The sequence below is a fragment of the Girardinichthys multiradiatus genome, chromosome 17 (genome assembly GCF_021462225.1).
Source record: "Girardinichthys multiradiatus isolate DD_20200921_A chromosome 17, DD_fGirMul_XY1, whole genome shotgun sequence".
NCBI classification, from domain to species: domain Eukaryota; kingdom Metazoa; phylum Chordata; class Actinopteri; order Cyprinodontiformes; family Goodeidae; genus Girardinichthys; species Girardinichthys multiradiatus.
The window spans coordinates 8,033,088-8,058,762 of NC_061809.1; the positions used below are offsets into that span (position 1 = coordinate 8,033,088).

The window sequence follows — 25,675 nt, forward strand, 5'->3', positions numbered from 1 at the left end:
ATACAAAAGTCATAAAAACCCTAACAGCTGCTTTTTTTGTCCTCTCATTTCTCCACCTCCAGGGAAAGAATGAAATAAAAACTGGTAGCTGCTTCATCTTCAGATTTGTATATGAAGTCATAATTGAACGAACATCCTGCTGTAATTTAGGACAACAAAGAAAATAATTGGTCAAGGAAGCCATTTTTATATTTGGCAGGCCACGTGCTCCGTTTGTTCCTCTATTCCTCAGCTCTCGATTGGCCACTCCAGCTGTTATTTGTTATTCATTACTGACCATGAAAGCTCTCTGGTGTTTGCTTTTGTCCTGAAAAGAGCTATCCTGCTCTGCTCTTCATTAGATTCACCACCAAAATGAGCTCCTCACTCATTCTGCATCTGCCCACTTTGTGCCCTCTCATATTTATGTATGTGTTCATTTTTATAATGACACTGTAGTTTCCACTTCTATAATTGGAATTATTATTAAATAAAATAAGTATAATCACATTAAATGACATGAGGATCCGTCGCATTACCCTTAAACCATGTAATTGGGGCCTGCCAAAGCAATGCACTGCCTCCCATGCAATGCATGGCAGGCACCTATTGTTATTCACCTTTAAACTGGACTCTTTATTATATATTTGGGGCCTGCCAAAGCAATGCATAGTGATTCTGTCTTTCTTTTTGCCTCTCTTCTCTCTGTGTCCCACACTCGGACACACACATCCATGGATTACTATCTTTCTGAGGACTTTGCATTGACTTCCATTGATTTTCATTCATTTCAGAATCAGAATCAGAAAAGCTTTATTGCCAAGTACGTTTTTGGACATACAAGGAATTTGTTTTGGCATAGTCAGTGCAATACAATACAAATTAAACGGTATAAACATATCTACAATATAATATAAATATATGTGCACAGTTTTAAGTGAGTGAGAGTAAGTATAGAGCAGTATAAGATGCAAGAGCAATACAACAGTGCAGATGATTATTGTGCAAGTATGGCAGTGCAAGTAAAGCAGGAGTCCAAGCTGAGCGTTAATGTAACGCATAGAGTTACAGTTTACAAGTGTCCTGTCAGCAAAAAAGGGGCGGAGGGGTGGGGGGGTGGGGGAAAGGGAGAGTGTCAGGGTGGTTTCCGGGCTTTGTTAACCAGGCTGGTGGCAGATGGGAAAAAACTGTTCTTGTGGCGTGAGGTTTTGGTCCGGATGGACCGCAGCCTCCTGCCAGAGGGGAGAGTTTCAAAGAGTCTGTGACCGGGGTGGGAGGGAGGGTCCTGGAGGTGTACAGTTCCTGGAGCGACAGTAGACTGCAGCCAATCACCTTCTCAGCAGACCGAATGACACGCTGCAGCCTGCCCTTATCCTTGGCTGTAGCAGCGGCGTACCAGATGGTGATGGAGGAGGTGAGGATGGACTCAATGATGGCTGTGTAGAAGTGCACCATCATAGTCTTTGGCAGGTTGAATTTCTTCAGCTGCCGCAGGAAGAACATCCTCTGCTGGGCTTTCTTGATGAGGGAGCTGATGTTTGGCTCCCACTTGAGATCCTGGGAGATGATGGTTCCCAGGAAGCGGAAAGATTCCACAGTGTCAATTGTGGAGTCACAGAAGGTGATGGGGGCAGGTGGGGCTGGGTTCTGCCTGAAGTCCACAACCATCTCCACTGTCTTCAGAGCGTTGTGCTCAAGGTTGTTCTGGCTGCACCAGTCCAACAGATGGTCCACCTCCCATCTGTACGCGGACTCGTCACCATCAGAGATGAGTCCGATCAGGGTGGTGTCGTCCGCAAACTTCAGAAGCTTGACAGACTGGTGACTGGAAGTGCAGCTGTTGGTGTACAGGGAGAAGAGCAGAGGAGAGAGAACACAGCCTTGGGGGGAACCGGTGCTGATGGTCAGGGAGTCAGAGACGTGCTTCCCCAGCCTCACGCGCTGCTTCCTGTCAGACAGGAAGTCAGTGATCCACCTGCAGGTGGAGTCGGGCACACTCAGCTGGGAGAGCTTCTCCTGTAGCAGAACTGGGACGATGGTGTTGAAGGCAGAGCTGAAATCCACAAACAGGATCCTGGCATAGGTTCCTGTGGAGTCCAGGTGCCGGAGGATGAAGTGAAGGGCTAGGTTGACTGCATCATCTACAGACCTGTTGGCTCTGTAGGCAAACTGCAGGGGGTCCAGGAGGGGGTCGGTGATGTCTTTTAGGTGTGAGAGCACAAGGCGCTCAAAGGACTTCATCACCACAGAGGTCAGGGCGACGGGTCTGAAGTCATTAAGCCCTGTGGTCCTTGGCTTCTTGGGAACAGGGACGATGGTGGAGGACTTGAAGCAGGCTGGCACATGACATGTCTCCAGTGAGGTGTTAAAAATGTTTGTTTACGTCCCTCTCCTGGATGGAAAGAGCCGTCCTCGGCGTGGGTTAGGGGCTGGTGGGGGGGAACTTCAGGGTGGGGGTTGGAGGTGCCAAGGCCCCTCTTGAGGTTGGAGAGATGGGGGTGGTGGATTGTGGCTGCAGCTGTTGGGGGGCGTCGTGGGGGATGGTTGCAGGACTGTCCCTTTGTCTTTCAAAGCGGCAGTAGAACTCGTTCAGGTCGTTGGCGAGGCGTCGGTCGTTAATGGAGTGGGGGGCTTTCGGCTTGTAGTTGGTGATTTGCTTGAGCCTTTTCCAGACAGACGCAGAGTCGTTGGCTGAGAACTGGTTTTGGAGCTTCTCAGAGTACAGTCGTTTGGCCTCTTTCACTGCCTTGCCAAACTTGTACTTTGCCTCTCTGTATATGTCTTTGTCCCCACTCCTGAAGGCCTCTTCCTTATCCAGTCTTAACCTTCTGAGTTTAGCTGTGAACCAGGGTTTGTCGTTGTTGTAACTCACCCTGGTGCATGATGGTACACAGCTGTCCTCACAGAAGCTGATGTAGGAAGTCACAGCCTCTGTGTACTCGTCCAGACTGTTGGTAGTAGTCCTGAACACATCCCAGTCTGTACAGCCTAAACACGCCTGGAGATTCTCCACAGCCTCACTGCTCCACTTCCTTGTCGTCCTCAGAACAGGTTTGCAGAGCTTTAGTTTCTGCCTGTATGCAGGAATCAGGTGGACCATGATGTGGTCGGATTGGCCCAGTGCAGCACGTGGGACGGCGTGATAAGTGTCTCTGATGGTGGTGTAACAGTGATCCAGAATGTTGTCCTCTCTGGTCGGACATTTAATAAACTGTCTATATTTGGGGAGTTCGTGGGTGAGATTACCTTTGTTAAAGTCACCAGCGACGATTACTAAGGAGTCCGGGTTGGTCCGCTCCACACTCAGTATCTGGTCGGCGAGCATGCGCTGTGCGACCTGCACGTTAGCTTGCGGCGGGATGTAAACACCGACCAGGATGAACGAAGCGAACTCACGGGGGGAATAGAAAGGCTTACAGTTTATGATGAAGGATTCCAGGTCTGGAGAACAGTGCTGCTGAATCACTGTCACGTCGTTGCATCAACCACTGTTGAGGTAAAAACAGATTCCTCCACCTTTCGCTTTGCCGGAGAGTTCCGTGTCTCTGTCCGCTCTGTAGAGCTGGAATCCTGCCAGCTGCAGCGCAGAGTCCGGTATTAATCCATACAGCCCCGTCTCCGTGAAGCACAAAACTGCCGATGAATAAAAGTCCCTGTTTTTCCCCAACAGCAGTTGTAGTTCCTCAATTTTGTTGGGAAGTGAGCGCACGTTAGAGAGAAATATTCCAGGTAACGGTGTTCGTAGTCCACGCTGGCGAAGTCGTACCAGCACCCCAGCCCATTTCCCTCTCTTCCGGCGTTTCACCGCGTGAACAAAGGTGAGCGCACCTTTGACCAGAATGTCCAAAAATTCCAGAGCAGTAGGCAGAAAAGTTGGAAATAACTCCTCTGGTGTAGTAGTCCTGATGTTCATGAGTTCTTCTCTGGTGAGAGAGCTCCGGGTACCATCACAGAAGACCGTTTTAAAGCAAAAAACAAAACAAAACAATGCGCACCAACACGCCGAGGCGACCATCTGCGGCGCCATCTTTGTCTTCAACCTGACCTGACCCCTAACCCTTTGACCATCTTCATAGGAGGCAACTACATGGTGGCCATTTTGTGTGGGGAACTTAAACAGCATGTACTGCTGTTCCAACATACAGACAACAGTGATAAACCCTAAAGGTCAATTTCTTTCATCACCCTTCCATGGTTACTAATGATTTTTGAAAGCTGATAATAGCATACACAAGGATTTCAGAAGAGCAATCAGGTTCTATATAACTAATAGAAATAACCCAGACCTGAAAGTACAACCATGCTGGATTTTCAAAATAAGACAAAACATGCTCTACAAAATAAAAGCCTTTGCATTTTAAACAATAGATCATTTCAGTACTGGGCTTCACACTAATGTTGAAGCTCACCCAGTGTTGGCTTTTTAAAATAAGGCTTACTGAAAATTTCAAAATAAAAGCCTCAGCCTTCCAGAGTTACTAGTAATTTTTAAAGCTGTTAATAGCATACACAATGATTTTTAAATAGTAAGCAGGTTCTATATAACTAATGGAACTAACCCAGACCTGAAAGTACAACGATGCTGGACTTTCAAAATAAGACAAAACATGCTGTACAAAATAAAAGACTAGTGTTGGAAATGGGACTATGTTGGCCCTTTTAAAATAAGGCTTACTAAAAATTTCAAAATAAAGGCCTCAGTCTTCCAGACTTACTAGCAATTTTTCAAGCAGATAATAGCATAGACAATGATTTTTAAATAGCAAGCTCTGGTCTGAGAAGCACGCAGCTAGAGGCAGGCCCCGTCTAAATTTCTTCCGAAATTTTCTAGTTGTTTTTAATGTTTTGCTCCCTCTCTCCGTTTGTGTTATCAGGGTCCTAAAGGAGAAGCGGTGGGCTCTATCACGCAACCGTTACCCAGCAGCCACCTCATCTTCCGAGCTTCGTCAGAGTCTGATGGTAAGAGAAGGGGTTGTCATTTACAGATCTATCTCTGACTCCGGTCTGGAGGATCTCACACTCAGTAGCTGAAATACACTAATACATGTACTCAGCGGTGTCTTCAGCATAGAGTAAATGTGCCTGCTGAAGGCCTGCTGTGAGTAAAACTCAGTCCCTTGCAAAATGATTCACACACCTTAAAACGTTTCAGATTTTGTATTGTTAGAACCACAAACCACAGTGTAGTTTTATGTGACTGGCTGTGGAAAAACCTTAATAACTATGAAAACATAAAAAAAATTCAAGGTAAGAGTAGTTTCTTTTAGACAGCAGCTTGTTTTGTGCTCAGCTGATAAAGTATTTACCCGAAAGATATTTTTTTTTATCTGCACTGGATGATGTTTTTAGTGCAATTTTTCTTGGTATTTGGATAGAACAAGAGGAATCCTGGCAGGACGTTTAGCAGGGCGCTGTCCATGGTGCTGAAACATGGAGCATGTTTCCTGCTTGCTCCATGGAGTCTCTCTCCATGGTGCTGGAACGAGTCAAACTGTCTGACACAGGAAATAGTTTTGTCTACTTTCTGAACATGTTGCTGTTGTTTTTAGCTGATTTAGATTTCTCTTTAAGATCTATAAATAACAATAAATAATTTATTTCTACATTTTGGATAAAATATAAATTGAACTGTCTTAAAAATCTAATTTTAGGGCTAAAATAAAACAAAAAAGTTACAGATCTGCCTTTCTCTGTATCACTGAAAATCCATAAATACTGTAAAATCCTCCAGGTTCCGAAACAGAAGTGTCTATAAAACAGGCCCCACTAAAATCAATTATGTTCAATAATGAGGTGCCTTGCCAAAAAGTTCTATTTTTGCCTCATCTGTCCATAGGACATTCTCCCAGAAGCTTTGTGGCTTGTCAACATGTAGTTTGGCAAATTCCAGTCTGGCTTTTTTATAATTTGTTTTCAACAATTGTGTTCTCCTTGGTGGTCTCCCATTAAGTCCACTTTGCCTCAAACAACGTCGGATGGTGCAATCTGACACTGATGTTCCTTGAGCTTGAAGTTCACCTTTAATCTCTTTAGAAGTTTTTCTGGGCTCTTTTGTTACCGTTCGTCACTTTCTTTTGTCATCAGTTTTCCTCCTGCGGCCACGCCCAGGGAGGTTGGCTAGAGTCCCATGGATCTTAAATTTCTGAATAATATGTGCAACTTTAGTCACAGGAACATGAAGCTGCTTGGAGATGGTCTTATAATCTTTACCTTTACATGCTTGTCTATAATTGTCTTTCTAATCTCCTGAGACAACTCTTTCCTTCGCTTCCTCTGCTCCATGTTGAGTGTGGTACACACCATGTCACCAAACAGCACAGTGACTACCTGTAGCCCTATATATAGGCCCACTGATTGATTACAAGAATGTAGAGACCTGTGATGCTAATTAATGAACACACCTTGATTCAACATGTCCCTTTGGTCACATTATTTTCAGGGGAACCATCATTTTTGTTCAGGCCTTTTTCATGAGTTTATTTTTTTAAATAATTCTGTTGAAGCTTGTTTGAAAAGCAATGTCTGACTTTCATTTGTTCATTTTCATAGAATTTTTATTCATTATTACCTTTGTCAGATTCAAGTTATTTCTGTGACCATTGTGGGTTTTTCTTTCATTAACCGAGGGGTACCAACAATTTTGTCCACGTGTGTATGTCATGTGTGTTACTGCCTTGGCAAAATGGGAGGGATTTTTTCCAGTGTAGCACCTTTAATTCATTCTGAAGGATACTCGTATAGGTTGTAATTAGGATTTTTTCCCCAGGTCGGTGCTGGATGGACGCATTGGAGCTGGCCCTGAAGTGTTCCAGTCTGCTAAAGAGGACCATGATCCGGGAGGGGAAGGAGGACATGAGCACAGTATCCGCCGGTGGAGAGCACTCCATTAATTTCTACAGCCTCCTCAGGGCACACAACATGCATGGTTTCCAGTGAGTAGCAAGCACAGTAGCTACATTCCCCTCAAGGCGTTTGGCTAAAGATCTCTAACACCCACTTAGTAAATATATTTCCCTACTTTCAATCATGACTGTAGTTTTGGCAGTTATACTGATGTGTTTTGCTAACCTTGCAGATTCATGTCTTGTCAAGTTCAACATTGTTTTTAGGGTGAAACTTTTTTAGATGTTGTTTTGGTCTCATCTTTCCAAAGCACCTCCTTCTACGTGTTTGCTGCCGTTTCTTTTGTCCAGTTGTCCTCATCCTGTCTACATTGTTTTGTGAAGTTCTTCTCTTTATATTCTCTAATTTCTCTTATACTTCTCAGCTGTCTACCTATTTGCTGTCTCATTCAGGTTTAACGACACTGACCATCTGAAAGACCCGGACCTGTACTCAGATAAATCAGACAGGGAGGGAGAACAAGACCACGAGGAGTCAGACCCAGAGGGCCTGGAAAAGAGCGAGGAGAGCGACAGCGACACATCAGAGCGCCAGGATGACTCTTACATCGACCTGGACCCCAATGAGCATCTGCGGGAAACCCCATACATGGAGCAGTCACATGAGGAGCTGGGGGAGGTATGAAATGCTCTACTTCCTCAAAGCATATTGATATAGTTTCAGCTGTACGTCATGTTCTCAAAGGATTTCTACATTTTCATCTGTATCTTGATCTGTAGGATCCTCAAAGGGCTTGTTTTTGATAAGGATTCTTACATAATGAGAAGAAATTAGCACAGTCTCCTGCTGGAGCTCTTGAAGATGCAAGCTGACAGTCTTTGATCACAGTGTGTGCAGTTTGCTGTGCGTGGGTCCCTCTAAGTGTGAAAGTGCTAACCTTCATTTACATTCCGAGCGTCTGTCAGCTTACAAATGAAACTCTTCATATAACCTCGATGAAACCCTCACAGTCAGCAGGGAATTAGCAGCCCCAGTGGGATTTAATGTTGACAAATGGAAGTACAGTAGTTGGTTTGGTTGTAGATGTATGAGCAGCCACCATCTTTGACCTTCTCTGTTTCAGGCCGGTGAGGCTGCTCAGACAGAGACTGTATCTGAGGAGAATAAATCTCTAATCTGGACTCTGCTGAAGCAAGTGCGACCAGGCATGGATCTATCCAAGGTTGTGCTGCCCACTTTTATCCTGGAGCCAAGATCCTTCCTGGACAAACTGTCCGATTACTACTATCACGCTGACTTCCTGTCAGAGTAAGATCTTCCTATTTCTTCTGTTAATAAAGGGATATTATGAATATTTGAGGTTTTTATGACAATAAGGCTTTGGTTGTCTCATATTATGGAGGAGCTCTGTCTTGCTGGGTTAAACTTAATACCCATCACTTATTTGTATGACCAATTATTGTCGTTTTGGTAAATAAAAAACATCAATTATAAGTTGGTGGTTCTCCTTCCAGAGCTGCAGTTGAAGAGAACGCCTATAACCGTATGAAGAAGGTGGTGAAATGGTACATTTCTGGATTTTACAAAAAGCCAAAGGTGAGTTTAATCCACTTTATGTTGAGTTGTTTCTGTGCATCGTTTTGTTCTGGTAAACCATGTTTATGCTTTTGTTCTACAGGGGTTGAAGAAACCTTACAACCCCATCATTGGAGAGACGTATCGGTGCATGTGGCTCCATCAGAAGACCAACAGCAAGACATTTTACATTGCAGAACAGGTATCAGCTTCAGCAGCCTACTTAGAGTTCTGATCAGAGGTCTATATAAAGTTTACATTGGCATAAATGTCATATTAATTTGCTGATTGAAATTATTCATTTAAACGGCTGTTTTTAACTTCTATGAATTTTACAAACTGGTGCTGGAACAGTCAGATGTGTCCAGAACCACCGGACCCAAATTCTCACCCACATTGAAAAAACAATGGGTCCGAAAGTTTATGAACAGGCCAGGAACCAACAAAGGCTCAAACTTCTCATAAACCGCAAACTGCTGGGACACCACTGTAACTATTCATGGTGAAGTGAGTTTAACGTCTCCATGCCAACCCAGAATAAGGGCCCCTGCTCTGAGCTGAACTTTGTAGGTGCCCACAGTGGCAAGCAAAATGTCCTCTGGGGGAAACATTTCATTGACAAATATTTGGCCACAATGATAAGAAGTATGTTTGGAGGAGTCAATTAAAATACTGCACCAACTGTGAAGCATGGTGGTGGAAGCAGATGTATGAAGAGATGTATTTAATGGCACATTTAACCAAATATTGGTGTAGATGCATGTAATTGGTTGAACCTGTTTGTATTTATTTGAGCTGGTGTAGATTAAAGAGAATCTGCATAAAATTTAAAGTTGATTGTCCAATTGTTGTTCCTAGAATCATTGAGTGGATGTTCGCCGGCACTATAAATAATGTCCGGTTTTTAGAGAAACTACAGGAGAAAATGATGGCATTACCAGCCTAAAAAAATCACCAGCGTTCATTCTGATTTACCACTGTGATGGAGTTTTCTAATCCCCTACATTGTTTCAGGCGACAGCTCATCTGCTTCCTGTCAGGTTCAAGAGCTTTTTAAAATCAATAGGTGATCTTTTAATTATAGGCTCATTTGTGGAATTAGACTTGTGCTGGTATTTGTTTTCCAAAAACATGAATCACATGGTAATTCCATATTTTTCATCCATATCATCTCAAAGAAAGTATAATTTATTACAACAGTGTGAGTGTTTAACAGACTCAGAGGACTCCCCTGTAAAATAACATCGTCTTAGAGTTTTGATTCCATATTTCTTTGCTTCTGGGTTGCATCTACTATTAAAAACTGGTTTTTAGTAACCTTTAAACTCTTTTTTTTTTCAGGTCTCCCACCACCCACCAGTGTCAGCCTTCTATGTCAGCAACAGGAAAGATGGGTTCTGCCTCAGTGGCAGCATCCTCGCCAAGTCCAAGTTTTACGGTACAGGCAGCCTCAGCGTTTTTAATCCTCACCTCATGAGGTTTACGTCCCCTGTTCACATACTAATGATGAGTTTCCACATCATTAATTATCTTTTAGGAAACTCACTGTCGGCCATATTAGACGGCGAGGCTCGGCTCACGTTCCTCAACAGAGGGGAGGACTACATAATGAACATGCCTTACGCTCACTGTAAAGGTTAGAGTTCAAGGCACAACGCTTTGTTTTACTGTGTTCCTGATTGGTCTGCGCTGACTGAACCATGTTTTTTTATGAAAGGCATACTGTATGGAACCATGACCCTGGAGCTGGGTGGTCAGATCACTATTGCATGTGAAAAAACAGGCTACAGCGCTCAGCTGGAGTTCAAACTAAAGGTACGTCTGCAAGATTTATGGTGATCGTCAAAGAGTCGGAGATAGTCTTGGACTTTTCTAAACAGAAGAGCTTCAGTGTTAGTGGATAAAAGGAGCAGAAATGTTTTCTATGTGATGTTCTGATCTGATTGTCTCGCTCCTCCATCAACATGTCCTCTACCCCACCTCTTTACCCTCTCCCCTACACAATATCCTATCAACCCCTATGACTCCCATCATAATCAACGGCATTATGCTGTCATGAAATAGCGACAGGTATGTGCAGGATAAGTCATATTAGTATAAACTCGGCCTGGATGTTACTTTTATGAACATATACCAATGTTATTGTGAGTTTTATTTCTATTACAAATTTCAAAACAGTAAGGTTGACCACAGGATTTTACAAGGTAATTAAAAAACAAATGAAAGAACATCATTAAAATAAAACATAAAGGTGAACTAAGCTAAAATTAAGGTTTTTATTCTGGCCTGTTTTTATGATAATTTCAAGTCTTTTTAATGAGGTAAAATCTCCCATTATTCTGCCATTTAGCTAATTGAAATAATTTTGGTCATCTTACTTGACCTGAAACAGGAAACCTTCAGTCTGACTTATTGTCAGACTATAAGTTTTATGTGCCCTTCCATAAAGTATATGGAAATATATGGTTTTGACTGTAGTTTAATGAATCTCAAACAAAACAATGCAGATAAAATGTTTCTTTTTTCTTTCAAGTAACTACAGCAAGTACATTTTCTCTCCATCCTTTACTCTCTTTGGTTTTACTGTCCTTTGGTGGTCCTCCATGTTGTTTCTTGTCCTGTCCACTCCCCCTTCCTCGTCCGAAATTCCTCTTATTTCCCGTTACCTCTTGTCCCTCGTCCTGCTTCTCTTCTTCCCTCAGCCGTTCCTGGGCAGCAGCGATTGTGTCAACCAGATTTCTGGAAAGATCAAGCTGGGAAAGGAGGTGTTGGCTACTCTAGAGGGACACTGGGTAAGTCCTATGCGCCACATATTGTTCTGAATAACACCTCTTGGTTGTATGCTTTGTTGTTTTAATAGATAGGATGTATTTATTCAGATTTCTATTATCTAAGGATCTATGCAAAGATTTTTGAGGACCTAATAAATAAATGATGTAGTCATTCAGGTATTCAGTTACAAAAAAATCGTAGTTTTTAACCAACTGGAACAGAAAACGGCTTCACTGTTTGTGTGTCCTCTCACAGGACAGCGAGATCTTCATCAACGACAAGAAGACGGGGACGGTGGATACTTTCTGGGACCCAACGCCAGAGCTGAGACAGAACAGGCTGACCCGCTACACCGTCCCACCTGAAGAGCAGGGGGAGTTTGAGTCAGAAAGGTGCACTTTAATTTAAACATTATTTATCATCTCTAACCCCTCCACCCTGCAAGCACTCTGTTTCACCTCTGTTGTCCTCTACTTGATGCTTTGGATGTTTGACTCCAGGTATCTGAACCCATCCACCCTTCTACTCCCTCCATCTTTACAGTTCTACCTGTCTGTCTTTGTTATTTAGATTGTTATGGTTTTCTTGATGAACATTAAAACATCTCATAATGTCATTTCCCGATCCAGACTGTGGCAGCATGTGACTCGAGCCATCAACAACAAGGACCAGACTGAGGCTACCAACGAGAAGTTCATCCTGGAGGAAGCTCAGAGAAAGGCAGCCCGTGAGCGCAAGGCCAAATGCGAGGAGTGGGTCTCTGCCTTGTTCGAGCAGGACCCCATCACCGGAGAATGGCATTACAGATATGCCGAGTGAGTGGCTCCTCTGTGGCCCTTAAACCAGTGAAATCTGTGATCATATGGTGTATTGATTGGCAAACCTGAGTCCCCAGCTTCACATCTGCAAGGTGTTATTAAAAAGAGATGGTCATGGTTGAGTCGGTGCAAATATGTATGGAACTGGTCTTTCAAATGTTCATCAGACAGTCAGCCTGGGGCTGTTTTTGCAAATAATGCTCTGTGGTGCTGACCTGAAGGTAAAGGTCAGTTTATGTCCAGTATGTGTGGGGTCGGCAGATCTTCGACCTGTACAAGTCCTGGATGGACTCAGCCTTGATGATTCTCGCTGCAGATCTAATTGTTTGTTGTAGTAATGACTTTTATGGGGTGCGTTCTTCGGAAGTCCACCGTTGTCTCCACTGTCTTGAGCAGATTAAGCTCCGGGTGGTTCGGATCCCACTACCAGCAGATTAACCTCCTGTCCATACAGACTTTTTACTATCCTGGATCAGACCAATAACTGTGGTGTCATCTGTGAACTTCAGGAGTTTCAAAGACAGTTCTGCTGAGGTGCAGTTGTTTGTTTACAGGGAGACAAGAGAAGTGGGGAGAGAACATACCCCTCAGGTTTGTAGTCATTTAACCCCGTAATGGTACATTTCTTGGGGATGATGGTGGAACGTTTGAAGAAAAAGGGAACCTCACACAAGTCCAGTGACTTGTTGAAGATGTGAGTGAAGATGCAGGGCCAGTTGGTCAATGCAGGTTCTCAGGCATAAAGGGGCAGATATTGTCAGGTCCTGGAGCTTTTCTGGTTGTCTGATGCTGCAAGAGCCTTTTTAGATCTTCCTCTAAGATCTCGATTCCAGACAGGGGTCTAAGGTGAGGGGTGTGGTTGGTGCATGGGGAGTTCTTGATCCAAAATGAGATGTGGATGTGTTGGTGCAAGGTGTGATCGGCTGCTTTTCAAATTACTACAAACATGCACATTTAGCATCAATGTGTTTTACACCTTGTAGGCTGTAAAATCCAATTTATAAAACACAATATACTTCAATTTTTAATTGAACTTTAAAAACAGAGTGTAAGGGTGCCATCTCCTGGTGGTTACTGTAACTGCAGAGTTCAATACAAGCCTGCTCTTGCTTGAAATTGTAAACAGAACTTTTAACTAAATTACACAAAAACAGCATAAACAACTGGTTTTAACAAAACCTGGCTGAAAGATGGAGGATAGTCCAAGAAAATGAAACAGGTTGTTATTTTTTTATGAAGTTCAAATTCAGCATTGATCATGCTAGATTATGTTTTATTATTTAGCTGACCTTTATTTTATAAGGGCTTCCCTTTAATATAATTGTTTTACACTAATATATAATATATATATAAACAAAACAAAAAAACACGTCATGGCCAACATTATTTACATTAAAGATCATCTGCAGGATAACATTTACATTCTGCTGTCACAGAACTCTTTTAAAGAGCTTTAAAGAGCATTCTGAACCAAAGCTCATCCATCCAGCCAAATAACCAAACATTAGTAACATGATACTCTATCAATAAGGTTTCCTCCGAGGGTAGAAATATCAACACTGTCTCAGAAGTATGGGAGTCATTTCCGGAAAACCCAAAGTTAGTTCTATTATCAGAAGCAACTTTAAGCTAAACAGTGAGGCCAATGCAGCCGAAAAGCTGTTTGAGGCTCAGAAACAGACTAACCCAGAGTAGAGGCATGTGAATAAAGTTTAATGTCATCTGCATGAAGGTGTACCCTTCCTAATTATATGAATAAATAGGGGAAATGGGGTGATGCCTAAAATTGAGCCTTGCGGTACTCCATTTTAAAACTTAGAAAAGCTGGTTTTATATTTCTCTGCAAAAATGTCTAATGAAAGGTAGCTTACAGACGAGTCTGAAGCTCAATGATTTAAACCAGAATCACTGAATTTGCTTCACAGCAGATCAGGATCAACAGAATCTAGTGTAAAAAAGTGTGCCTGTTTAGCTTGTGCATTGCCTCTTATGTGTCCCCCTTTCTCTGTGCTAATTTCTCAGCACAAGGCCGTGGGATCCACTCAATGACCTCATTCAGTTTGAGAAAGATGGCTGCATCCAGACCAAGGTCCAACACTGCACCCCTATGGTACGTTCTGGCAGTCTTATTAGTCTGAGTAACCAGGGGCCGCGGAGGGACAATTGCAAGTGCCAGGTAGGTTGTCCCGCTGAAAAAGCATGCCACCGCCTCATCCATCCTTCACGCATCAGCCGGTGCACCGCCTCCGCTGTTGCTTCAACTCTTTGTGCCTGTGCCATCTCTGCTGCCGCCATCATTGCCTGGACTCTTTTGTGTCTATATTTTATTTGGTTATTTTAAACTTCTTCCCGTTTTGACACTGGCTGCTCTGTCATCCTCATTGTTTCATTATTATGTCTGCATGACTCATCAAACACTAACCCTTATTTAGTTAAAATTAGTTTAACAAAATAATTCAGCTATCACTAAAAAGCTTTTTGTTCCATGAGTGAATGTGGAGTAACCATTTGCCAGTTACCACAACCAGTGACAATCTTATCAAATTACTGCCCTTTTTTATTTTAATGCTGTTGTAAACTTCTTTAATAGTCGATCATGCAGGGCGAAAGCCAATAGAGAGGGTTGGAAAACTTTAGATCATGTCATGGAGAAATGCTATTCACCTGCAGTGATCCTTGAAGGGTTGTGAACCATGCTTAGTTTTTCTTTCATCCTGCCTAAACACGGGATATCATAAAATCTGAACACAAGCCGTCAAAGTTGACCGAAAAGTTGTGGCGATAAATAGAAATAAGAATGAAAGATTTGTCTTGGGTATTAGGTGAGATCTAACAAGTTCTGAGCAAAATCCTCATGATCTCCATACAGAGAAAGGGCTAAATATCGTCTCTTCCACGCAAAACAGTGACAGCCTCATTCACCCCTACGTTACCTTTGTGTGGTGTTCATATTGTTATTGAGCCAATGTTGCTGGGTCTGGTGGCCCACGGTATTGTTGGGTTTTTCATTTCACACAATTGAATTTTACGTTAAAATAAGTAAATAGATGTTTACTTCATCCAAATTGCAATAATATAAATGACATATGTAGTAAATATATTGCATTGATGTTTGTTTATTAGGTTAAATGTAATAGATTTTTAAAAATGAATTATAATGAAGATATGGGTGACAAATAGATAAATATACAAATGAAGCAAAATTTTTATAACTATTCATTTTAATTTATATGAATTTTATTAGGAAAGTAACCCTATGAGGTCATTTTACACAACAGAAGGACAACATACAGTGACCATGTCATTCCGGCTGAACAGAGTTCTAATGGATGTGTGTTGTAGAAACCTCTTGAACTTGATACATGAAAACCTCCAGTGAGAGGCAGAACCCCCTGGAAGGAGAAGCACATAAATGGCTTTAGTTCATCGCTTTGATGTTCTCCGCCATCCTTTTAAATTTCTGCAAGCCTCAATACTTTCTCAGATGGAAACAAACCTGATGTTCTCCGTATGAATTACTGCTCTCCATTATAGCGCTGGGTCCATACTTATCACATAGGGTGACATTTGTTAGTGGCTAACTCCTTGTTTTTTTATAATGTACCAAATATTAAAGGGTTCTCTTTGTAAAAAGAAAAATAGAAATTTGAAGGAGTTTTTTGATGAAATTTTAACAAAAACATTTAATTTAAGTTAAATTCTCAATCATTCACATATTTGCACTCATCACTACAAACAGATGTCCCATCTCTCGGCAGGCTGGTTACTTTTGAATGCTCGCTGTGTGTTGCCTATAATTGTGCACTGATGTACCTGCATGTCTGACTTAGCCGCCGTTGTTCGCCACCACCAACAGGCTAGGCTTAATAAGCCCAGTTTTATTCCTGTTTATTCTCCTTCTTTTACCTTTTCTGTGTTTGCTTTATCTGCTTTTTGCTGATAATAAGGTGTGTTTCACCTGTCTCTTATATCTGCTTGTGTGTCCATCTGTGAACGCTAAATTAGGTAATGGTGCCAAAGAGAAAACACAAGAGCGACAAGCCCAAGAGCCCAGAAAGTGGGTGCTCCTCACCAGAACCTGATCGACACGACTCATCTGGCAGTGAGCGTGAGTCAGCCTCATCCAACACACAAACACAGAAACCACAATTCAAATATGGCTCCCTACACCCCTCCGTAGATACAAAAATATAAAATGGATTACTTTCAGTGATGTAATCTGTATTGATTAATGCTGTGATGCAGCATTGATCAATAAGTGGATTCCACAGTAGCAGGGACCCCGATGATAACAAACACCCATAAATGTTATTGCAGGACACAAAAGCAAGCATAACAGCCGGCTGAGGAAAAAGGGTGCAGACCTCACTGAACTTCAAAGTGCCATCGAATCTATAAAGCAGACGCAGGAGGACATTAACAGGTGAGAAGGACATTGACCCGTTCAGTGCTAGATGTATGTTCTGATGCTACACGTGTTAAAACTTCATACCTGTGTTTAAAGGAGCATCACTGTACTGCGGAGCCGTACAGTAAGCCAGGCAGAAAGCAGTTCCTTCCTCCAGCAGCGGGACTACGTCGTCATCGCTTTCCTCATCATCCTTCAGGTTCTGATCAACTACATTTTCAAGTAGCAGCCACAAGGCCCCCCTCACACACACAACCCTTGAAACCTAACCATCGAGATGGAGATTTTTAGACCTCTGCTTCCATCCTTCTCTCTGCCTAATAAACCCATATACTTATGTTCTGAGAAGCAGAAGCCTCCCCTCAAAAAGAGAGAGTTTTTAACATATTCATTTGTTACCATCACAATACCAAATCTCTGCCGAGATGCGCATATTTCATGGAGGACAGGAGCTGTGGGCAGACATTCCTGAAGAAGGGAATTTCATGTGAGAAAGTCTCGACTGCCTCTCGGGAATTTTTATTCATTTGCCTTGATAATGAAGGCAAAGACAGCAGCCATTTTCTTTGTGCTTTTTAATTATTGTTTTTTTTATGGAATGATGCTACTCTGTTTCACATTTCACCTCAAACGACATGGAACCTGTCAACACAAAAACAAGGACCACAGCTCAGATTGTAACACAGGCACATTTTTAGCATTCCTCTCTCTTTTCTGATCACATCTGGAAGTCTGCTCAGAACATAAAACAACAAACATGAGAAAAGGGAAAGAAAAGCAGGGTGGTCCAACCTGCGTGACTTTTATTTTTGTATTATCAGATCCTCCTATATTAACTCTGGATTCCATACGTGGAAATAGAAGACAACAATACAAGCGACAAAAGGAACAGAAGCTATAGAACTCCACTTTTTGCATACAAGGTCATTGTTTAGAAGAAAAACAATCACATGTTTGACACGTGGTATGTGTATATTGTAAGTATTGTGTACAAACTGGAATGAACTTTAACCCTTTGGGGACCATTTTTGTCTTATGGCACAAATGCACTGGAAAAGTGAGACATTTGCATTGTTCCTGCACTCATCCGTTACATCACTTCAACATGGGATCAAACTGATGCTCTCATTAAGGAAACAAATTGAAATATATATATTTAAGCCCTTTTTGGAATATCTTGGTTATCACTGCCCTTCTACTAATCTCTGAGCTTATGGTTGAGATTACCAATCACCAAAGGTTTCAACGAAGTTTAGAGCAGCACTCTAACACGTCTTAGACCTCATTTTGTAGTATTTGTAGTTTTTTTTCCAAGATCAGAGTGAACAAATTATCAAGATTTCTGCTCACTATTTAACATCCTTTATCAGATGAGTAAATCTCTATAGCAACTAACGCCTCACGTCTAAGTTGGTAAACGATGTATTTGACCAATAGTTTATTGGTGTTATTAACATGTTTTCACCAATGCGGTTCTAGTGTCAAACTAGGTCTGGTGTTGTAGCTGATTCTTAACCGGTTCTATAGGAAATCCAGCAACAAAGACCTAAATCACACCATTGATGACCTAATATCACTGGGATAAATATTGACGTCCCAGTCGGGATTTATGGTTCCCATTGCTGACCCAATTAGTTTAATCACAGCACTAAGTCACTTTCTGATGACGTTCAGGAAGCTGCAGATATTTTTTCCTAACTGGAGTTTGATTGTTGTAATAACATTTATTATTGAGAAGGATCTAATAATATAATATACAACATACAATGTTTTTATATAAAATGTAAATAAAACAGATTAAGTTTGTTTGTTTTCAAATTTGATACTTCTTTTATAAGTTTTAGTATCTTTTAAAAGATGTCTTATTCCCTATCAGAAAACAAAAATCTTTTTTTTAAAGAAAATAATTTTAAACCTAAATTTACTAGGAGTATGAATCCCTTTGGGCTTTAATGAAGGTCACTCTTCTTTCTCTTGGCAGGATTTATAAACAACAGCAGACTTTAGAAATTCAGTTGAGGATTGCATGCGTGAAAACAGCGCTGATATTTTTATGCTACAGTATAGAAAGGGGGTCATATTGGATAAAAACAGGCAGATATTAGTGCAAACCTGACATAATGTTGGGACATGATGTTGCTGTTGGTTGTGTCTTAAATTAAGCAAGCTATAATTGAAACTGACACTGTAGCTTTAAAACCCGGTGCTTGCACCGTTTCAATTGACTGTTGGTGTCCACGATCCCTCATTCAGCTCCTTACCAAATAGTTTCTTTAAAAGTCTTGCCAAAATAAAACCTGTTTTTGGGTGCTTCGGTTAAAAATAAGTGCCAAGCAACAGTTTAACATGTGAACTGGATTGGTGGAAAACTAATGTTAAAGCAAGTAACTGTTTAGTGTGCAGAAATAGAAATATAACAGAAATAGACTCCAGGTAAGGAAAAAAACCTCACTTATTCACTGCCTGACTGCAGTGGCTTCACTGCACGTCCCGTAGAGAGCATCATTTGCCTCCTCCAGCGCATTTGAGCCTTAGATTTTAAACATGTAACCTAGATTAGACATGTTATGAAGCTCCTCATCAGAGCATGTAGACTTTTTCTAACTGTCGCCATGTAAGAGCATTCCAAATGTACAAAAACGTCCAGCAAAACTCTGTAGAGTAGAAGTCTGTTCAATTCACTGTGTAAATATCTAGGTGGGCAACAGCTCCTCCAGAGCAGCACGCAGACACTCACTGTGTGCACAAATCTTATTTCTTAGACTTGCTCAAGTTGAAAATGTAATCGACTAGTCCGTAAAGATCCAGATAAGTTTAGGAGCACTGTTTCAATGTGTATTTTATTCATGTCTTCGCCTATTATGATGTTAGCCTTGTCGACGTTTACACATGCAATTGCCTCCACCGTCAGCAGACTGTTAAAGTGATGGAAGCGTTGGGACACTGAGACCGGTAGCATTGGTAGGAGCCAGCTGCACACACCCCCCCACCCACCCACCCCACCCACACACCCCAGAAGTTACCCGGCTGGCCCGAATGTATGCGTCTGTGTGTTGCCGTGCATCCTCATTGCCTCAGATGGTAGAATGTGGACAAATAAGTATATACCAGTGCCTTTTAGAGTCTGACTTGGTGTGAGGTAGTACCTCAGTGGAGGTGGAAGGAGGGCAAGAGAGCTGTGGACAGGGTGGGAGAGAAGAATAGTCTGAGTCCAGGTCTTAAAGAGGAGTGGTAACGAGGGATCTGCTGGTGAATAGGTGGTGTCGGACTTGGACTAGGACTTGTAGTCACTATAGAGCTGTAGTGTGGACGTGCCATATGAAATCTGACTCCACAGGTAGAGATCCTGCCCAGCTCCTGAAACGCCCCCTCAGAAACTATGATGCATCTGTAGGTTCCTGAAGGCTGATCCCTGCCACAGGAGAGAGAGTGGTGTTTTCCTTCTTTCTCTCTCACCCCCTTGTCTTCAACACACCAAACATGGAGGGAATCGACCATCTTTACTGTATGTTGTTGTTGCCGTGTCTGTGAAATACTGTTTTATTTATTCCTCTTTTCTACGTGGATTTATGTTGAACATTTCTTTCAGGTCATAGTTTTAGGTCACTGTTCTTTTGTCTTTTTTTGTCTGTTTTTTTTAACAGTGATTTAAAATGAACATGCTCGTTTTTATTCCACACCACGTTAACATCGAACACAAGGGACTGTCCAAACTGACTAACTTATACACACACATCACACACCTTTTTCCTATTCAAGTAATTGAATATATTTACTGTATCTCCATGGAAACTGTAACTTCTTGGAAGTTTATGGTCACATGTAACCCAATAAAAACAAATGGCATACTTCCTTCTGTTGTCTGTATTTGGTATAATGAATACATTCAGTGCTGGTTAAGCTATAGGAGATGTTGTCACCTCTGATTAATTTTACATAGGAACAAAGTGGAGGTCAATATTATGTTGGATACCAGGAAAACTAGTGTTTTTATTTTCTCCTCTTGTTTCTTTTGTTGAAATTTCAGAGTTCCACGTTGCGAATTCTACCTGCTCCTTATTTTTACTGAGGTCACAATTTTAAATTTCCAAATTATACATTTCACTTTCTGTGTTCCCTGAATTCTGGCTGCCTCACATATAATAAAAATTGTGATCGCTGCAATAACAAACACTTTATTTACATTTCAGATTGTTTCGATTTATGAATTGTCACCACATAATAATGCTGTGTAACATCTGTTTGGGAATGGTTACATTGTTTCAGTCCCGGCCACCAATAAAGCATAGCAAGGTTTTAAATCATTACATCTTTACAACGGCAACAATGTTCCTTAGTACAGCTTCTGTGGTTTAGTCTTTTTAAGATGCCAAAAAAACTGCCAGTGACCTGAATGTGCCAGTATAACAGGGTTTTCGATCCCCCACCTATTGCCACCTATTGCTGCACCCTGATAATCAGCTGGCTGAAAGGAGGCTTCTGCACTTTTCCCTCACAAGACAAATTTAGAAATTCAGAAATATTTTTGGATTCATAAAACAAGGAAAGTCATGTTGTGGAAACTAAAGGAGCACTACCTATTTAATTGACATAAATACAAATAAATATTATGAATAATAATATAACTGCGATTTTAGTGGCAGCATCATTTAGTTTAAATAAGCAGTGAGGTAATTTTATAGATTTTTGTTTAAAATGTCTGCTTAAAAACACATGTTTCTCAAGGTTATCATACTGTGAGAATCTAATTTCAAATACTAGCGAATTCGACTGGAAGTGGGTAAATTGGGAGCGGCATCATTCCTGAAAAGGATCCTAAAGCTCATTCAAGAAGGTGTTTTAGCATGAAGGATTACAAAGCATGTTGTTCCTGGTCAGGTGTGAATGAGATTAGGAGTGGATGCAAATAACAGAAAAGGCATGGGAACCCCTCCAAAACAAATCAACATCTTAGTGAGTTAAGGGGTTTTAGTTGCTCTATAATTCTGGGGTCTATGTTGTCCAGGGCTTGTCCTGGTAGGTTCTCCAATGGCAAATTTGCCTTAGGGGAGGGGACAGGCTAAGAGCAGTTCAGTGACTGGGGAAAGCTCCTGGAGCCAACTTACTTAGTTCAGCATAAGCATGAGGAAGCCCCTTCCATGTGGGCCCACCCCCTGTGGTGGGGGAGTGCATAGCATAACTTTGGGACATGGGTCTTGCCTCAAATGTATTCATAAACCATCTTGACGGTTGTAGAGGTAAAGTCATCAATCTAACAGACTGATAAAATTAGGAATAAGTGCTGATGTCAATAAATGTGAAGAAGGATAATTAGGTTTTGGGTTGATAAACTTAAACGGCCACCAGAGGGCATCAGAGAGCTTTTCTTAAATTGATGTTTTGGGTTTTTTTGAGCCGGAAATATACAGATCTATCACCATACGCTAACTTTACCTATTTATAAAATCTGAAGTCTCACACATCATCACATTAGAAAGCAAAGAAATAATTGTGTTTACACATTTTCTATAACTCTTTAGGAAGTCCTTCCTCTACCATTTTTTTATTATTTGGGATTAGAAATATTTAGAAACACCTTAAAATATAGTCATAGTTGGATTAGATCAGATGTGAAAAGCTCAAGGTAGGGTTGAACATCACTTGTGCATCTCAACTGTTTGTTTCCATCGGCCAGCCACCCCCGCTGTCAGTTCTTCAGCCAAGGACGTTGGTAAAGGTTGATAAAGCAGGGCTGTCCTTTCCGTACCTCTCAGATAACAGTTAAACATTTGATATCAGTACCTACTCTTTTCAAACTCCCTGTACTTTGCTTTATAGTCCTTTATATACAGTAGGGAGGAGGAGCAAAGGATTATGACGTTACCATCAAAAAAAGACCAAACAATGTAGAAAATTTGGTTTCTTCTACAGATTTCTCCTGTTTTTCTATTTTCGTTGCACTGAAATGTTTCAGATCAACACATTGCTACATCAGACAAAGATAACCTGTGTAGGCCCAAAAAGTCATTTATAACTATCCTCTCTTAGGTGAAGTTGTCTTGCCTTAACCTTTCTGTGGTGTTCATATTGTTTTTACTCAGCCAATGTTTCTGGGTCTGGTGGACCCGTTGCATTTTGTGATTTTTAATGCCTCACAATCAAACACTTAATTAAAATCATGATATGAGTGGAAACAAATTTCCAATTAATTTACATTAATTGTATAATTTTTCCTTCAGTAAATAATGAAAATGGGTCCCACAGACCCGAACACCACACAAGGGTTAAAGAGATGACGGTATTGGGATGATCAGTCTTATGTGTTGCTGATGCTGGAGATGATCAGAGGGGCTGAGTTTCTGCCACCGTCACTTGGACAGGGACTGAAGTAAGGATAGAGTTTCTCACTAAAGTTACAGCTAGTGAAGGAGAAGATGAGGTGTGCTGCCTCAGCATCATAAAAGGAAACCAGACCCTCCTCATAATCCACAAACACCCCCACCTTTTGGGGCTTTGACATCAAAAACAGAGGCACAGAGGGACCAGTAAGAGCTCTGTAATGACCGTTTCTCAGCCAAACAGCCCAGTAGCCGTTTTTAGGACAAATGGTTTTCTCACCCTTCCTGTTGATGGACTCTCGGACCACTCCTAATTCCCATTTAGTTTTCCCTTTAACCTCAACCTCGTAGTAAAACCTTCCTGAGGAGAAACTCTGCCCTCCCAAGACTGCAAAGGAAGACAGTCTCTCTGGCTTGTCTGGGAGAATCTGCTCGACATCACAGCAGCTTACTCTTTTGCAATCGTCAGACAGGACCAGGTAGGGATTTGCAGTATTTGGATTGAGAGTCACGTTCACTCCATACAGCCGGACTCTCTCAAGTTCAACACCAGCGCACAGCTTCTTCATCTCTTTCCTGATTGTCTCCAGCTCAGCTACAGCTGTGTTTACGGTTGTGTCGCAGGAGGACTGGACTTGGACCTGGGTCCAGTCCTTGGTGGTAACCTTTGTTGGTTGGTTGTTTTGGAACAAATGGAAATGGTCTTCCATTTGTGACAGCTGCTCCAGCTCAGACCTTTTCACCATCAGCTTGGAGATTTCCTCTTCCAACTCTTTTATGAAACCTTCTGCCTTTATTTCTGTTGCTTTCTGCTTCTGTTCAATCATGTTGATGAAATTGTCCAGACTTTTCTGTGCAGAGTTGATCAGACTGGAAAAATCCTCAACAATGGCTGTCATCACTTCCTCCGCATCCTGCTTGCTGAGCTTCAGTGACTGTTTAAGCTGCTCAATCTTTAGTAATCTCTCCTGGATCATCTGCTCAACACAAGCTCCGGTCTTCTCCAACCCTTTCTTCTTTTCTTTACACTCTTCCTTTAGAGCAACGACCCAATGCTTCTTATGGTCGCATGCAGCACAGCTCGGACACACACACATTTGATCGGTCTTGCAGAACAGCTCTAGCGGCTTCTTGTGCTTCCCACACATCATATTCTCCAATTTCACGACTGGATTGATCAGTTTATGTCTCTTCAGGGCTGTGATTGTCATATGAGGCTCCAGGTGAGTCTGGCAATAAGTGGTGACACACACTGGGCAGGACTTCAGAGCTTTCTGTTTGGGTTTGGTGCAGACATCACACAGAACCCCTCCTGAGCCGGGAAGTACTTGTCCTGACAAGATCCTGGCATTCCTGAAGTGAGCAGCCATCTCAGACATGAAGGTGTTGATCCGTAGAGCTGGCCTGGGGTCAAACAGCTCTTCACACAGGGGGCACTGCTGGTGGTGGTTGATGTTCAAGTGCTTATTGATGCACAATTTACAGAAGTTGTGTCCGAATGGTATGGTGACTGGATCCGTGAACACGTTCAGACAGATGGAGCACAGAAACTGTTTTTTCAGATAGAAAACTCGAAGCAGTCGCCATGTTTACGTACTGGGATCAACAGGGTAGCCTGTAAAAACCAACAATATTTATTTTATTCTCTCATTTAAAACACATCAAAACCTGTTGGGTAAAAAGATCAATGTATGTAGAAGCTTATTAAAACGTTTCACTCCAATCCCCCAGAGTCTTCTAGACAAAGAATTTAGTTTTCTGAGTTGCTTTACTCACCTGTGTTAGTTTTATTTGAGAACACCAAAGGAACCCTTCTCCAAGTGAGTGAGTTGCTTTTGTTTTTCCTTGAGGAATGTGATCTGTGAACAGCTCTGTTGCTACTCTAAAACCCTACCTCTTGTTTTGTCTCCTCCTTCAAAGAGGATTTTGGTGTCATATTGCAGTTTATATGAATCCTCTCGGTCACAGATGGAGTAAAGATGACACCACTATTTCTGGAAAGATTGTTTTCATCCGACATGTTGGAAACATTAGACAAATGCGCTTCAACTGCATTTCTGTTTTTATGGTATAGTGAAGACAAGTTAAAAGCATTTTGTATGTTTCAATTGCTTTTTATTAGCAAATACATCAATACTTCCACTGTTGAACCTTTCTTCTTCATAGCTTCTGTAAGTTTCTCTTGAGGTTGTTGTCAGGAATTAGGTTCTTAGCCAAATCCTGATTGATGGTGACCCATCCTTGTTTCATTAGCACTTGGAGTTGGTCAAAGATGGTTGGTTTCTGTTTATCCACCTACTTTTTTGAGAACAGATTCTGTCCTGTTCTGTTGACACCAAATAGGACTTGTGGAAGCTCTCACCTTATCTTCTCTGGACAAAGGATTTTCCAGATGTATCAAACAATCAGGAGGATTCATCAAAGAAAACATAAGGCAGGATTCCACGACCATACTAACATACTATTTATAGAGTCCTGCCTCCTTAAACTCCCAGATCTGGTAGAATTTCAAACAGCTCAGCTGATGTATAAAGCTAGAAATAAACAACTACCAGAAAATATTCAAAAGCTGTTCACTGATAGAGTGGGGGGTTATGACTATAGGGAAAATCTCAATTTCAAAACCTTGAGGGTTCGAACCACCATGAAGAGAATGTGCATTTCAGTCAGTGGTGTGAAGGTCTGGAATAAACTCCAAAAAGAGCTGAAGCAATGTCCAAGCATGAGTCTATTTAAAAAAAGACTAAAACTGATGTTTTTCAACATGTACTGGGATGAAGAGGTGAGGTGAATGGTATCTCATCTGAGCACGGTATGTATGTGTGTGTGTGTGTGTGTGTGTGTCTGTGTCTCTGCTGTGTGTTTGCATGGGGTGCATGGGGGTGCTGGGCCCTCTTCTCTGCTTCTGGTCCTCTGTGGCTGCAGCCTGACGCTGCAGTTGTTGCAGCCTGGCTTCTCTCGCT

At 41.8% G+C, this 25,675-nt stretch overlaps 1 protein-coding gene and 1 pseudogene across 7 annotated transcripts in view; one reads left to right on the forward strand and one right to left on the reverse strand.

Annotated features, from left to right (window-relative positions):
• The window catches only part of osbpl8 (oxysterol binding protein-like 8), a 98,840-nt gene extending 78,593 nt beyond the window's left edge, over positions 1 to 20,247 (forward strand). For 5 of the 7 annotated variants that reach the window (XM_047389562.1, XM_047389567.1, XM_047389563.1 and 2 more), the window contains 16 exons: positions 4,854 to 4,938; positions 6,746 to 6,911; positions 7,275 to 7,500; positions 7,946 to 8,130; positions 8,337 to 8,418; positions 8,501 to 8,599; positions 9,739 to 9,835; positions 9,935 to 10,033; positions 10,115 to 10,212; positions 11,100 to 11,189; positions 11,425 to 11,561; positions 11,799 to 11,984; positions 14,010 to 14,163; positions 15,993 to 16,095; positions 16,305 to 16,410; positions 16,492 to 20,247. In XM_047389562.1, the coding sequence (XP_047245518.1) occupies positions 4,854 to 4,938; positions 6,746 to 6,911; positions 7,275 to 7,500; positions 7,946 to 8,130; positions 8,337 to 8,418; positions 8,501 to 8,599; positions 9,739 to 9,835; positions 9,935 to 10,033; positions 10,115 to 10,212; positions 11,100 to 11,189; positions 11,425 to 11,561; positions 11,799 to 11,984; positions 14,010 to 14,163; positions 15,993 to 16,095; positions 16,305 to 16,410; positions 16,492 to 16,621 (2,043 nt within the window). In that variant the 3' untranslated portion in view covers positions 16,622 to 20,247. The remainder of the gene's footprint in view (positions 1 to 4,853; positions 4,939 to 6,745; positions 6,912 to 7,274; positions 7,501 to 7,945; positions 8,131 to 8,336; positions 8,419 to 8,500; positions 8,600 to 9,738; positions 9,836 to 9,934; positions 10,034 to 10,114; positions 10,213 to 11,099; positions 11,190 to 11,424; positions 11,562 to 11,798; positions 11,985 to 14,009; positions 14,164 to 15,992; positions 16,096 to 16,304; positions 16,411 to 16,491) is intronic. The other 2 variants (XM_047389565.1, XM_047389569.1) reach the window with 1 other exon arrangement.
• Positions 20,248 to 20,554: 307 nt separating this feature from the next.
• Positions 20,555 to 24,299, reverse strand: LOC124882910 (annotated as a pseudogene).
• Positions 24,300 to 25,675: the final 1,376 nt, after the last annotated feature.